Source organism: Leptinotarsa decemlineata, unplaced genomic scaffold, assembly GCF_025532065.1.
Source record: "Leptinotarsa decemlineata unplaced genomic scaffold, Ldec_3_MD MMD2_tig00026340_RagTag_RagTag, whole genome shotgun sequence".
In the NCBI taxonomy this organism is placed as follows: domain Eukaryota; kingdom Metazoa; phylum Arthropoda; class Insecta; order Coleoptera; family Chrysomelidae; genus Leptinotarsa; species Leptinotarsa decemlineata.
This window is the reverse complement of record NW_027412694.1, coordinates 13,088,372-13,102,194: the sequence shown is the minus strand read 5'-3', so window position 1 is coordinate 13,102,194 and position 13,823 is coordinate 13,088,372. Positions and strand designations below refer to the sequence as shown.

Sequence of the window (13,823 nt, the reverse complement as noted above, 5' to 3'; positions counted from 1 at the left end):
TTTGGTTTATCTGCTGGATTATCCGTTTCCGAGTTTCTTCGTATTTTTGGAGGATCTTGCAAAATAGTCTTTTCAATATCAACGTGTATTTTTGAAGGTTGTAGATTTTCAAACGCTAGTTTCGATAAATAGTTTTGTTAAGGATTGGGCGTGTGTGGTACACTGTTTGGTCTTTTGCTATCTATTTCTTCTTCTGTTTGTTCCAGTTCTTGTATTCCAGTATTGTATACGCAGTACCGTTTACGACAAGTTTATTTCCTTTAATAGATGCTCTGTTGGTGACAGTTTCTCTTGCTTTCTTCAAATATTTCCTCGGAATTTTACTTTCTTCTCTTTGTGCCTCCGTTTGATCATGGACAAAGTATATTTTCGTCCCACTAAGTTTGCTACAATTTCTAAAAATTTCCTATTTCTTCAAACGAGATACTATAGGTAACATTATTTCACCTCTATCTTATCAAGTCAATATTTCTTTCACTTGTGGATATTTTCCATCTTTATTGAAAATCGGCAAAGTCATCCCAGTATACAAAAAGCAAAATTTAGCAAATCTTGAAAATCTTGAAAATTACTGTCACATTCTGCTTTTCTAAGGTTTTTGAATATACTTATCTCCAAAGACTTAGAAATTTTAGTCAAATTGAAAGAAATTGGTCAAAGCAATCGAATCAGGTGAGTGCCCTGTTGGGATCTTCTGCGATCTGTGATCTCAACAGGGCATTTGACTGCGTTCAGCATGAGGTACTCTTATGATGCAGTGTTTGGAACCTTTGGTGTAGTAATGAATATTACTAGAGTTTTTTTCCACCACCAAATCGTTATTTTTGATACCTCGACACGTGTTTCGATCACAAAGTGATCATCGTCAAGAGGAAGATTAAACTGCAGTATAATGCTGGGAAAAAACTTCAGTAATATTCATGAGGTACTCTTGTCTAAATTGCACAAATATGGTATTCGTGGAGTTTCACTCGACTGGATACGGAGTTTCTTGACCCACAGAAAACAGTCTGTTAGTATATCTTCCACTAAATCCGCATATCAAAATATCTCTATGGGCGTTCTCCAAGGCTCTGTTTTGAGGCCAATTTTATTCTACACGAATGGCATGGATAATATCGAATCTTCTGCCAGCTTTATTAGATATGCAGATGACACCAATATATTTGTCTGTGACAAATGTGAAAATGCCTTCAAACAAAAGTGTACAACTGCGGTTGGGAACATCATTTCATGGTGAGATCAGAAGTCACTCTATTTCAATAGAAATATTTGAGACAAATATAATTCGATTTTACAAATACCAAAAACAATGTGAAACTGTTGCAATAAAAACTGATGAAATCTTGATTGAGCCTACCTTATTAGTTAAATTTCTTGGAATTACTATAGACTCTGATTTAAACTGGAAAGAACATTGTACCAACTGGATCTTAGAATTGAACTCATTATGTTTTATGTTCCGAAATCTTAAGAACATTTTGTTACGTGAACAATTATTTCGTATTATATCATGCACAAGTAGCCTCCCGATTTCGAAATGGCATATGTTTCTGGGGTTTTTCCACTCGAGCACCAGACGTATTCATTTCACAAAATCGCATTTTAAAAATTATTTGCGATACAGCATCCTGTAGACCGATTTTTAAAGAATCAAAAGTTTCAACAATGACAAGTATTTCAATTTTAAAAATGTTTGTATACGTATACACAAATAAAAATAAGTTTATTAGAATCCAACAAGTCCATAGTTGAAATACGAGGAATTGCGCTAATTTCCACATTCCCTACTGTAAATATGTTGTATCTTCGAAATCTTCTGAATATTTGAGTCTGAGGATTTTTAATAAACTGCCTAATGAAATAGTTAGTTCCGCCAATATTTCTATTTTCAAAAATCGCTTGAGAATATATTTACTCGACAATGCTTCTCATACATAATTCTTTAGATTATAAGTGACTATCCCTATATGTTTTATTATCTTTGAGAAAATGAATCTATATTATTATTATTCAAATGTATTATAGTGGATGCCTGTCTACTCGATGTATGTAGGTTTTCCTCAATCTCAAGCATCTAATTTGAGTTCATCACTCATTGCATTGGCAGCTGCTTTTTTTATCTGCCTCACATGACCAACCCCGCGAAACTGCTTCTCTATTTTGCTCATTGTTCCTTGAGATATCGGCGGTAAATTAGGAAATTTCTTATAAAATAAGCGAGCTGCTTCCTGTTGTGTTCTGGTTTCATCTCCGTAACCAATCATTTGTAAAACTGTTATTTTTGGCATTTCCATTAATGTAACCATTTGTCAGACTTGAAGTTAACGAACTTCAAACTAAAATCAAAATACTGACAACTAATGTTGTACCATACAAAACAAGTTGACAAGGCGTTTTAAACTAACGTTGCAACGGAAATTATTTACAGTTTTAAAAGAACACCATTTAAAAAGAACATTGCTATGGTTTTTGCTTAGTTTCTTATCATCAATAACTCAACATGGAATAAGTTTTGAGTATATTACAATACGTTTTGAGTGTATTTTATCTAATTTCGGTAACCACATGATTTCAATTTATTTTATCTTAATTGTTGTGTCTCCCAAACGACCTTCAACTGCAGGTCTCGGACATTTTTTATTTTTAGTCTGTCTGTTTCTCCGTTAACCAGCTGTCGCCTCCCTACGAACAAGAACTCTCAAAAGTCGAAACTAAGGCAAGCTAAGGACTAACGAGCTCTTAGCTTTTAACGTATGATTCCTAACACGTGTTGGACGATAGAAAGTGAAAATCGATCGCCTGTGTGTCGAGCAAATCACCAACGTCAACCCAACATGCTACAGTCCTATCACATTCAGGCCGTTTCAGGAATATTCGGGTTTTATCTGCAATAAAATTACACAATAGGAATTTTAAGATGATATTCCACTTGATGATAATTTTCAAATAGTATGAGACTTGAGAAAGATGAGGTAGGAGATATGGACGTTAGGAAAGTGGAGCTACAAATGTTGCGTTGGCGTAGAAATGTGTCCCTGAAAACCTTCAGTTTCAAATTTCTATCCATTCAAGGAATGTCCAGGGTGTGGAGTTTTCATTTGAAAACCCTGTGCCATTTCATTATATCTTTGATGATTTGTATATATTTCAAACTTAATTCAAATTGAGAAGGTTATATTAGTACCTGGGCTGGAAGGTCCGGGGTCTAACACATAGATGGCGCTAGTGTCATTGCATTCACCGCTTTTTCAGTTAGTACTAACCTCTGTTGACATTTCATGATATTCTACTCATAACTTTGTAAGTTATTGTGCTAAGAGTGACACCACTTCTGTTGTTTTCTAAACAATGGATCAAAAACAATTTCGTGTTTCAACTTTACACTGCTTCTTGATTGGAAAAAATGCCGTTCAAGAAATTGTTATAAGGAATCCGATCCACCTAAAATACCAAGTAAACGTTGGTTTGCTGACTTCAAACGTGGTAGTAGAAACACCGATGATTCAGAACGCAGTGGTTGTCCAAACGAGGCAGTAACACCAGAAAAAATACACAAAATCGTTTTTAATGATCGAACAGTGAAGTTGCGTGAGTTAGCTGACATTGTGAAGCTACCGAAAGAACCGCGTTAGCTTAATATTGCATGAGCATTTGACTATGAGAAAGCGCTTTTCAAAGTGGGTGGCGTGCGAGCTCACTGTTGACTAAAAACAAGAATGTCTTGATGGTACTGAGCAGTGTTTGGTCATGTTCAAACATAACGAAGCGGAATTTTTGCGCCATTTGTGACAATGGATGAAACATGGATACATCAGTCCACGATCGTCATCTGAGTGGAGAGTAAATGGCGAACCTCGTCCAAAGTGCCCGAAAGTAAAAACAAGAACGTCCTGATGGTACTGAACAGTGTTTGGTAATGTTCAAACATAACGAAGCGGAATTTTTGCGCGATGTGTGACAATAGATGAAACATGGATACATCAGTCCACGTTCGTCATCTGAGTGGAGAGTAAATGGCGAACCTCGTCCAAAGTGCCCGAAAGCACAACAAGCGGGTGGAAAAGTTACGATCTCGGTATTTTGGAATGTTCGTGGTGTATTATCCATCGACTATATTGAGAAGAGAGATACCATCAATGGTAAATATTATATAGAGTAATTGAAGCAATTTAAGGTCGAAATTGCAAAAAAACGACCGCATGCAGCAAAAACAAATCGTTCCATCAACACACTGTGTTGCAAGTCACTCAAAACAATAGTGAAACTACATGAATTAAACATCGAATCGCTTTCATATCCACCGTATTCGCCAGATTCAGCTCCCAGCGATTACTAACTGTTCGCAGACCTCAAAAAAAGATCACCAGTAAAAAATTTCTCTAGAATGAAGAGGTTATTGCTAAAACTCTAGCCTGTTTTGAGGCAGAAGATAAATCGTTCTACAAAACTGTTATTGAAATATCAAAGCGGCCCTGGAATAATTATGTGGCTCTTGATGGAGATTCCTTTGATGAATACAGCCAATTTTGAACCAGAAAACGCGTTTTCTTTCTTAGGCCCGAGACTTTCAATCCATGTGTTAGGCAAGATTATTGCTTTTAGGGACGAAAATCTTTTTGGCTTCCTACTTCCACACATAAATTAACAAGAAATGTGGAAACTTCCAAAGAAAGGAAGGAAAAAATAACTGCAATAGAAACTTTTTGTAAAGATATGTAGATCGTGAACAGAAGTTTCTTCCAGATACAATCTAGAGGAGAAAAAGCCTTCGAAGCAACTACTTTCACATCAACACTGAATAGCACAAAAATCGCCATTCAGTCATCAGCTCCAAGCATTCATTGTGGCATTGTAACAGATGTCACAGTAAAAAACTTAATATATCAATGTGTACTTCGAAGTTTAGGAACAAGACACTTGTCTTATAACCACATCAGCACCATTGGATACCGCCGTATGTGTGGACACATTAATCCGCATTGTATGTTGAATATGAAGCATGTAGAACTAGTTGCCTTTCTATACTTCTACCAAGCAGCATTTTTCACACAACCTCACTATAATTACGTCCAATCCAGAGATCATCACTTCTGTTCACCAGAGAGCTTCCAAATGAGGAGTAAGAATTTCATTATAAAATAAAACAGGGGAAACGGATCGTAACTTGTCGAGTACACAATGGAAATGAGGGCACTTCCTATTTGACGAACACGTTAAGGGCAGCTCATTACACCCTTAACGGCCTTACAAAAAAACAGGGAAATTCGTAGGGTATACGAGCTTATTGGATATTAGACGCACATGTATATCCGTTACCGTATTTTATATGAAATTTGGAAAGTGTTATATAACTTTCGGAATGGAACATTTTTTGTGATGAGTATGGCTAACACTGGATGAAAATTCATCAGAACGTATTTAAATTACACTTCATTTATTGAAGATCTGAAGAGGTCACTCAAGCCCAGACGAACTATATCTTTCATTTCTTGAATGAATTCATCATTCATCAATCATTAAAATTGATAATACTTCCGAACCCATTTCATAGTGAATATTAGAAAGAAAAAGCATCGACTTGGTTGATTTGGCTTTCTTTGTGATGTTAGGAATGTATTTCTTTTGATGTATAATATTCGATGGGGGCTAAGAATTTTCGTCAATCGTTCAAGATATATTGATATCTGACTTCTCCAAAGTCTTTAACTTATTCAACATTCATACATATGCAGATGACACTAACTTGTACTACTCCGATAAAGTAAATCAGCTTATTGATCACGAAACATCGCTCAATAATGATATAAAAAATTTTGTTCAGATTTCGCAGCAACACTGTCTAAACCTCAATCCTAGTAAATCATCTTTAATAATTTTTGGAAAAGCCAAAGATCGTGAAAGGGTCATAGATAATATCGATTTGTAGGTATATTGATGGACATTCTGTGGAATTGACTGACAAAATAAAATGTTTAGGACTTCATATAGACTACAACCTCAGATTTGTTCATCAAGTCAATACTCTCATTCAAAGGTCTTACGGTACTCTGAATTATCTGTATTCGAACAGACACTATCTTAGTAGGTCTCTTAAAATTACCCTTTCAGACGTACTGATTCTATCCATGTTTGATTACTGCGATGTCGTCTGTGGCCCTTGCATCGATTCCATAACTTCTACAAGAATTCAGAAAGTACAGAACGCCTGCATTAGACTAATATTTTGCTTGAATTACAGAGATCATGTGACCCCTTCCATCAATCAACTTAATTGGTTAAAAATGCAAAACAGAAGAGATTTGCATTTCGCTTGTTACATTCACAAACTGATAAAAACACAACAACCCACTTATTTGGTAAATGAAATCTTTCCCAGACATCAGATACACTCAAGAAATCTTAGATTTAACAATAATTTTGACATTCCGAATCATAACAGCACTATCTATGAACGATCCATCACGTATCATGCTGTAACAATGTATAATTCATTCAGTGAATCTTTGAAAAATTCATCACTACCGCTATTCAAAAGTAAACTTAAAACTGAATTGCTCAGCCAACAGTGATCCAAACATAAACATTTGGATTTAATCTTACTATTGTCCTGAAGTTGCCATTTATTTTTTGTAATGTTTCTTTTTTCTCAAATGTGGTTGAATGGAAGAATAGCGCTTTGCTAAACTCCGCCACGTAAAATGAAGACCATTTATTATTATTATATCAGCAGGGCATTTGATTGCACAAATATGGCATTCGTGAAGTTTCACTGGACTGGATACGGAGTTTCTTGACCCACAGAAAACAATTTGTTAGTATATCTTCCACTAAATCTGCATATCAAAATATATCTATGATCGTTCCTCAAGCCTCTGTTTCGAGGCCAATTTTATGTTTATTCTACACGAATGACATATTATCGAATCTTTTGCCAGCTACATCAGATATGCAGATGATACCAATATATTTGTCTCTGACAAATGTGAAAATACCTTGAAACAAAAGTGTACAACAGCGGTTGGTAACCGCATTTCATGGCGTGATCAGAAGTCTCTCTATTTCAATAGTAATAAGACAAATATAATTCGATTCCACAACTACCGAAAACAATTCGAAACTGTAACAATGAAAACTGATAAAATCTTGATTGAGCCTACTTTATCAGTTACATTTCTTGGAATTACTATTGACGCTGGTTTAAACTGGAACATTGTACCAACTTGATCTCAAAATTGAACTCATTGTATTTTATGTTCCGAAATCTCAAGAACATTGTTAGGAATCACACGTTAAAAGGTAAGACCTCGTTAGTCCTTAGCTCGCACAAGTTTCTCAACTTCTGAGAGTTGTCGTTCGTATGAGGGCGACAGCTGATTAACGGAAAAACAGATTTCAAACAGATTTTTTTTTGATACGTGAAATATTATTCGTATCATACCATGCACAAGTAACCCTCACGATTACGATATGGCATATGTTTCTGGGGTGTTTCCACTCGAGCACCAGACGTATTTATTGCACAAAAACGCATTTTAAAAATGATTTGCGGTACCCCAAGCCAAGCATCCCGTAGACCGATTTTTAAAGAATCAAATATTTTAACAATGACAAGTATTTAAATTTCAGAAAGGTATACCTATGCGTATACACAAATAAAAATAAGACTACTAGAATCCATAGTTATAATACGAGGAATTGCGCTGATTTCCACATTCCCTACTGTAAATATGTTGTATCTTCGAAATCTTCTGAATATTTGATTCTGAGGATCTTCGATGAACTGCCTAAAGAAATAGTTATTTCCGCCAATATTTCTATTTCCAAAACTTGCTTGAGAACATATTTACTCGACAATGCTTTCTATACATTGAATGAATTTTTTATTCTTCAGATTATAAGTGACTATTCCTATATGTTTTGTCATCTTTGGGAAAATAAATGTATTATTATTATTATTATCATTTTCGGGATATTTAATTAATTATCCTTGTTTTTCAGTTGACGTCACCTTCATAGTGGACATCCTGATAAATTTTCGCACAACCTACGTAGCCGGAAATGACGAAATTGTTTCGGATCCGGTAAGGATAGCGGTCCACTATCTAAAAGGATGGTTTCTCATAGATCTAGTGGCTGCTGTACCGTTCGATCTTTTGTTTTTTGGTACCGATACCGACGAAGTGAGTAGAATGCATGGTTTTTTTGCAGTGTGTGCCTAGTTTGGGTGGTCGTGGTGAATTTTCTTTTCAAATTACAACATAGCAGTATTCTATGATAACAACGATGCTAAAACAAGATAATACAGAATGATATCATTTTTGAACAAATTTCATTGACTCAAATAGGGATCACACACAGTCTTTGAATTTCTAGGGTGTTTTGGGTTGATCTATAATATACGAAATCAATGTTTGGAAGAGTACGTTGAGTAACATATCCATATGGCTTGACAACAAAATCTTTCATTAAATTTTTTAATAAAACGCTTCAATTCTATCAAATATATCATCAGTTCTGTAGAATAACTACACTTTAACAGTAACACTATTCACCAATTACATCACTTGTTCACTGCGACCATCCAGGAAGATAGTCTAAGAGAAAGAAATCGATGTTCAATGTTGCATTTTGAAATGTGAGGATTGAATGCTCTGACTAGTCTCTGATATTTCCACTATTTGTCTATTTGTTGTTTGATTTTTGAGAAATTTTTGAAAAGAATTCAGTAGTGTCATAGGTGTCATAAGTCGAATTATCAATAAAGTATACGGAACTTGAATGCTTTCAAAAAATTAAAATAAGTCAGCGATTGACTGTTCAACTCAAATGTCAACTTACCATAATATGGTAATATCTATATTATAGATAATTGAATTATTTATAGAGCATTTGCACAAAACCAAACTTGTCATTCGGACAATTTTCAGTACATTTGTGCTACGAAAGCAAATGTTTTCGAAATGTTCATTACAAATGTAACATCTCACATATCTTATACATGCCAGATGCTTTTCCCCCTTAGTCTCAAAGTATGTCAAGAGTAATGCATTCCAAAAAAATCCATCTGCGCTCCTACCTGTCATCTTGAAAATAACACAGAAACTCAGCAATAAATTAACCCAACTTTTGATCCAGAGATAGTGAGTTCAAATCCTCCTTTGGCCAGATATTTTGATGAGATGATAATTTATCTAGTTGAAGATAGATCGATTCTGCAGCATTACATGGCTGACATTACTACGAAGAGTCATGATGCTCACTAGGTGGAGGATCAAGAGGTTATCAATGTTGCCTACCAAGAAAACGAAAGAACGTTGCTTTCATTATAGCGGAATATGTCATGGCTTCACTTCAATATTTGGGAGAACACAATCCAAACTGGTAGACCTGGAAGCTGCGGTACCAAATGTTTCGTTTGCTGCATCTCTCTGGTATCTGTAGAGAAGAAAGGGTGAGTGTAGACTCACAGCACTTAGACCACATGTGACCCATTGTACATTCTCCAGAGGAGTTGTCCTCCTAGGTCATCGTCCATCCTGTCCTTTCCAGGAAGGTGAACAGGTCACTCAGAGACATATCCTTTATATTGGCAGGTGTAGGCCAGGACTCGCAGAACACACACTCTCTTTGGCAACTTTGAGGAGTGTCACGGTGGTATCCGCGAAGGTTTGGGAAAATGCAGCGATATTACTGTTATTGCACGGCTTCTTCCACCTTCTTGGGGTTCCTTCCGTGGAGGTGCAGAAGTGAGGGAGCTTTCCTGCAGGGGGAGCCGGTTCCTTGCCTTTATTCAAGGCAGAGCTCTTGGCGCCCGCCACAGGTAGTGCCCTTTCTATTGAAGGTGATCTGTTATGTCCAATTTCATTCCAAGAGGTAGATTGGGGTGGATATTTCTGTTCATCCCCACACAGCCTTAGATTGAGGTGAGCACTTCTGTCCAGCCTCGGGATTGGTTTTTGTTGTTGTTTCATTCATGTGTGTTCCCACGAGTAGCAAGAGAAGAGTTGGTCACCTCTGGCAGAGCCCTGCATCACCAGAGGTAGGCTGATTACAATGAGGTTTCACCCAGTTCTCCAAGGGAATCGTTCGTGACCGCATATCACCCTGCGATTATTCAGCTGTCGGCACGATTCCTTACACCTTATCTTGGGTAGGCTGGTCCACGGTGGCAAAGGCTTTTGGGGGTTTTTAGTTCCCCTCACCCTACTTATTCCTGCCACTGACCAGGAGTCCGGCGACCCCGTCCGTAAGGCCACATTGGCTTCCCGGACAGGACCTCCAGTCCCCCGGCCGTTCCCCTATCCGCCACCTGAGGACGCGCTCGATAGGTAGCCCAACCCACGGGTGTTTCGTTTGCTACTGCAGCAGACATCGTGGAAAAGCGGGTCGTGGAGAGGCAAGAAATCTTATCTGTTGAGTCTACTTGGATGTTTTTCAATTCAAATAGTTTCGCGGATTTTACAGACTTGAAGATTTTGGATGATTCTAGATCTGATTTACAGATACCAAGCTATGATTCTGTTGATCTGGCTAATGCAAGTTCCGAAGTGGGTGAAACATGTTATTTCGTATATTGAGTATCGTGTACTTAGGTGTTCGTAAAAAATGGATTTTAATTTTGTTGATATGTAGGGTATGGCTTTGTTGAAGATGGGTAGATCTTTAGAGTCGAGATAGTCGTTTCAGCGAAGGACGGATTTGTGTTTGGCTAGTTCTTGGATCTATTGGGTTGTCAATGAGTCTGATAGATGTGTATAAGAGAGAGATTCAAAACAAAATTCAGGCAGCATGATGAGGGACTTGTCATCAAAGTAGCGGTTGGTATGGGTTGGCTTCCGGTAAACAGTATATAAGAAAACAGTGTTGGACCTTGTGACGGAAACGTCCAGGAATCGAAGTGAGTTATTTTCATCTTACATCATGAATTTTAGGTCGGAGTATAAAGAGTTGATGTGGTTCAGGAATGTATGAAGACTTTCGAATCCATGAGAATATATAACAAAGACGTCATCTACGTATCAAAGCCAATACATAGATTTGGCTCTGGTTTCGAATTGGTCCATGTCTGTCTCACAGTCATCATCATATGCAGAAACTTGTCAGATGATGGTGTGAGCTGTTTCTGTTTACAAGATGAAACTGTTGAGCAAATACTTTGTGGTAGCTATATTTGCAGAGTTTGACATATTTTTACTTCTGTCATCATTTTCTGTTTGTCGAAGTTTCTCTGATATCATTCGACTTGGAAGATCACTCACCAAATGAGCTCATCGACTTCTTGAAAAAACTAGACTCGTTTGACAGAGTTTGAAGTGGGCCACAATGAACCCTTGCGAGTTGTAGTGAAGGGTTCAATAGACCAACTCATTTAATGACCCTACCTACCATACCACAAGGTTGCATTTTCAATAGGGATCACATCATACGATGTGTGTTTTTGAATATACATATAAGAATTCTAGAAAGTTGTCTTTGTTTATTATCTCCTTAACTCCATCAGAGTTGGAAATATTCTCAACTTGTCAGTATCCTTCAGAATGAAGTAATTGTTTTATGTCAAATATTTTCCAAAACACATGTTCTCTCCGGATACGTCAGAGCTGAGACTTCTCAAACTCCGCCAACATCTCAAGAATTCTAATACCCTTGATTCAATATCAGAACTGGGGTCGCATTATTCCACAATCGTGGAAGTTTGATGGAATACGAAATGAACGGTTCAATGGCGCTTATAAATCAGCGTCTTATGCATTTTCATCAATCTATCGTTGGCGGATATTTTATTTTCAAATTGAATTGATTTTCACATTATCTATTTACAATCTTCCAAGCAGCAGTTCAGAAGAAAGGCATCTAATGAGCTTTATGAAATCATTGTCAGCTACGGCATTTCATCAATTTTTCTGTTTCACAAACGATATTCATTCCACCCGGAGCCAAAAACTTTACGACGAATATTGTGTTACTTTGATGATTGTGAAAAAATATATCTGGTTCATCGGCTAGGATCAGCCATAAGGTGGAAAAAGAGTAGTTCCAATAAATTCGATACTTTCCATTCCGAATTAATGAAATCAGTCATCACCAGAAGGGAAAACCAAAACCGGTATGTCGTAGAAGTGCCCAAGGTGATATACCGAAGGAGAACGCTGATTTGTGAAGAAAACAAATTATCATGACTTCAAATGAAAATGAGTTAATAATCGTATTCAGGGTGAACCATTAATGTGAGGAAGTATAGTATCTCGCCTATAATGACGCAATTTTTCAGATAAAAGTTATAGGGTTTGCTTTGTTGCTCATTTTAAAAATATTTTGAAACATACAGAGTATTCCTTCGAAGCGGGGCAAAACAAATCATCATTTTTTGAATGGACCCCCATTTGAATTTATTCACGGTTGAACTGAGCAAAATGTTTTACATAAAGGGGTATTTCTTTTTTTCGAAAATGTTGCAGACAGTAGGTTTTTCCAGCATTTTGAAGAACTACTTCATTCCTACAATTTCATTTCATTTCAACTAAAACGGCGAGTTTATCACTTCAATATTTACAAAATTCAAGGACTAACAGATTTCCGTATACAGGCCGTTTCTTTCATCATGTGGTAACATTGCTATATACTGAACTGTAACAGATACGAAGACGATTGAATGTGTAAAAAATGTACTATCATCGGGAACAATTCAATGATCATAGTGTCAGTTTCATCTTAATCAAATTAGTAGGGATGGAATAGTTCTAAAAATGGTGACATAACATACTGGGTGTTTCAAGTTTTTGATATTCGAAGTTTGTCAAGTTAATGGCTCTGTATAAAATCTTCTGTTTGAAAAACGTAACTCCCGGTCCATACCAACATTTCAACTCACTATTGGTGTTGCATGTCTCTGCGTGATCTGTGTTGCCGAAGTTTTTTTCATTTCACCAATAACTTGACAGAGCCGCAAAATTTTCAGAAGAAAATACCTCCTCATGAAAAACATTTTGCCCAGTTCAACGGTAAAAAAATTTACAGGGGGGACCAGTTGAAAAAATGGTAATTTTTATTGCCCCGCTTCAAAGGAACAATCTGTACATTCCAAAATATGTTTCAAATAAGTAACAAAGTAAACCATATAACTTTTATTCGAAACATTTCATCATACTCCTCATTATAGGCGAGATACTTCCTCACACTAATGGGCCACCCTGTATCATTAACATAACATAACAATCAACTCAATATTGTTTCATTTGTCCTTCCATGAATTTTTAATTTGTTAACACCATTTCAGACTTCAGGAAATCCGAACTTTTAACATTCATTTTTTTTGAAGTAATGATATGAATTCAATAAATTTGATGTTTTATCACTATTATTTCCTTAATTGTGAGATTTGATTTGCACACGCGCTTATGGTACTTCTGTTTATGAGACTATTTTAGGAACGAAATTTTCAAGCAACTTCATGTTTACGTGACCACTTTGCAAGTGATAATAAATAAAGTTGCAATATTGATGGCAGAACTGCGCTAAGGAGTATTCGAGTAGTTGAGAAACTTCATACAAAAGCTTTATCAATCGTATTCACATCCACCAAATTCTACTTCATTTGTGCTTCACATAATAACGTAGGTTGTTTCAAATGTTTTGTCCGTTTCAATCATGTCTTTTTGTAGCTCCATATCTGGAGCTATAAATCAAGCGGAAAACGGCCAACTCCCTCCAAACGGTCAGCTCCCACTAAACCAGTGAAGCGGAGAGAGGGCAGAGGGGTAGGTGAAAGCACTCGAATGATCTATAAATAGTTATCTCTCGGAAGAATAGGTCCATTATGC

The 13,823-nt window shown here is 36.6% G+C and overlaps 1 protein-coding gene across 10 annotated transcripts in view; it reads left to right on the top strand.

The window, feature by feature from the left end:
- LOC111504205 (potassium voltage-gated channel seizure) overlaps nt 1–13,823 on the top strand; it is a 741,437-nt gene that overhangs the window by 608,538 nt on the left and 119,076 nt on the right. For all 10 annotated transcript variants that reach the window (XM_074183663.1, XM_074183665.1, XM_074183666.1 and 7 more), the window contains one exon: nt 8,002–8,183. In XM_074183663.1, the coding sequence (XP_074039764.1) occupies nt 8,002–8,183 (182 nt within the window). The remainder of the gene's footprint in view (nt 1–8,001; nt 8,184–13,823) is intronic.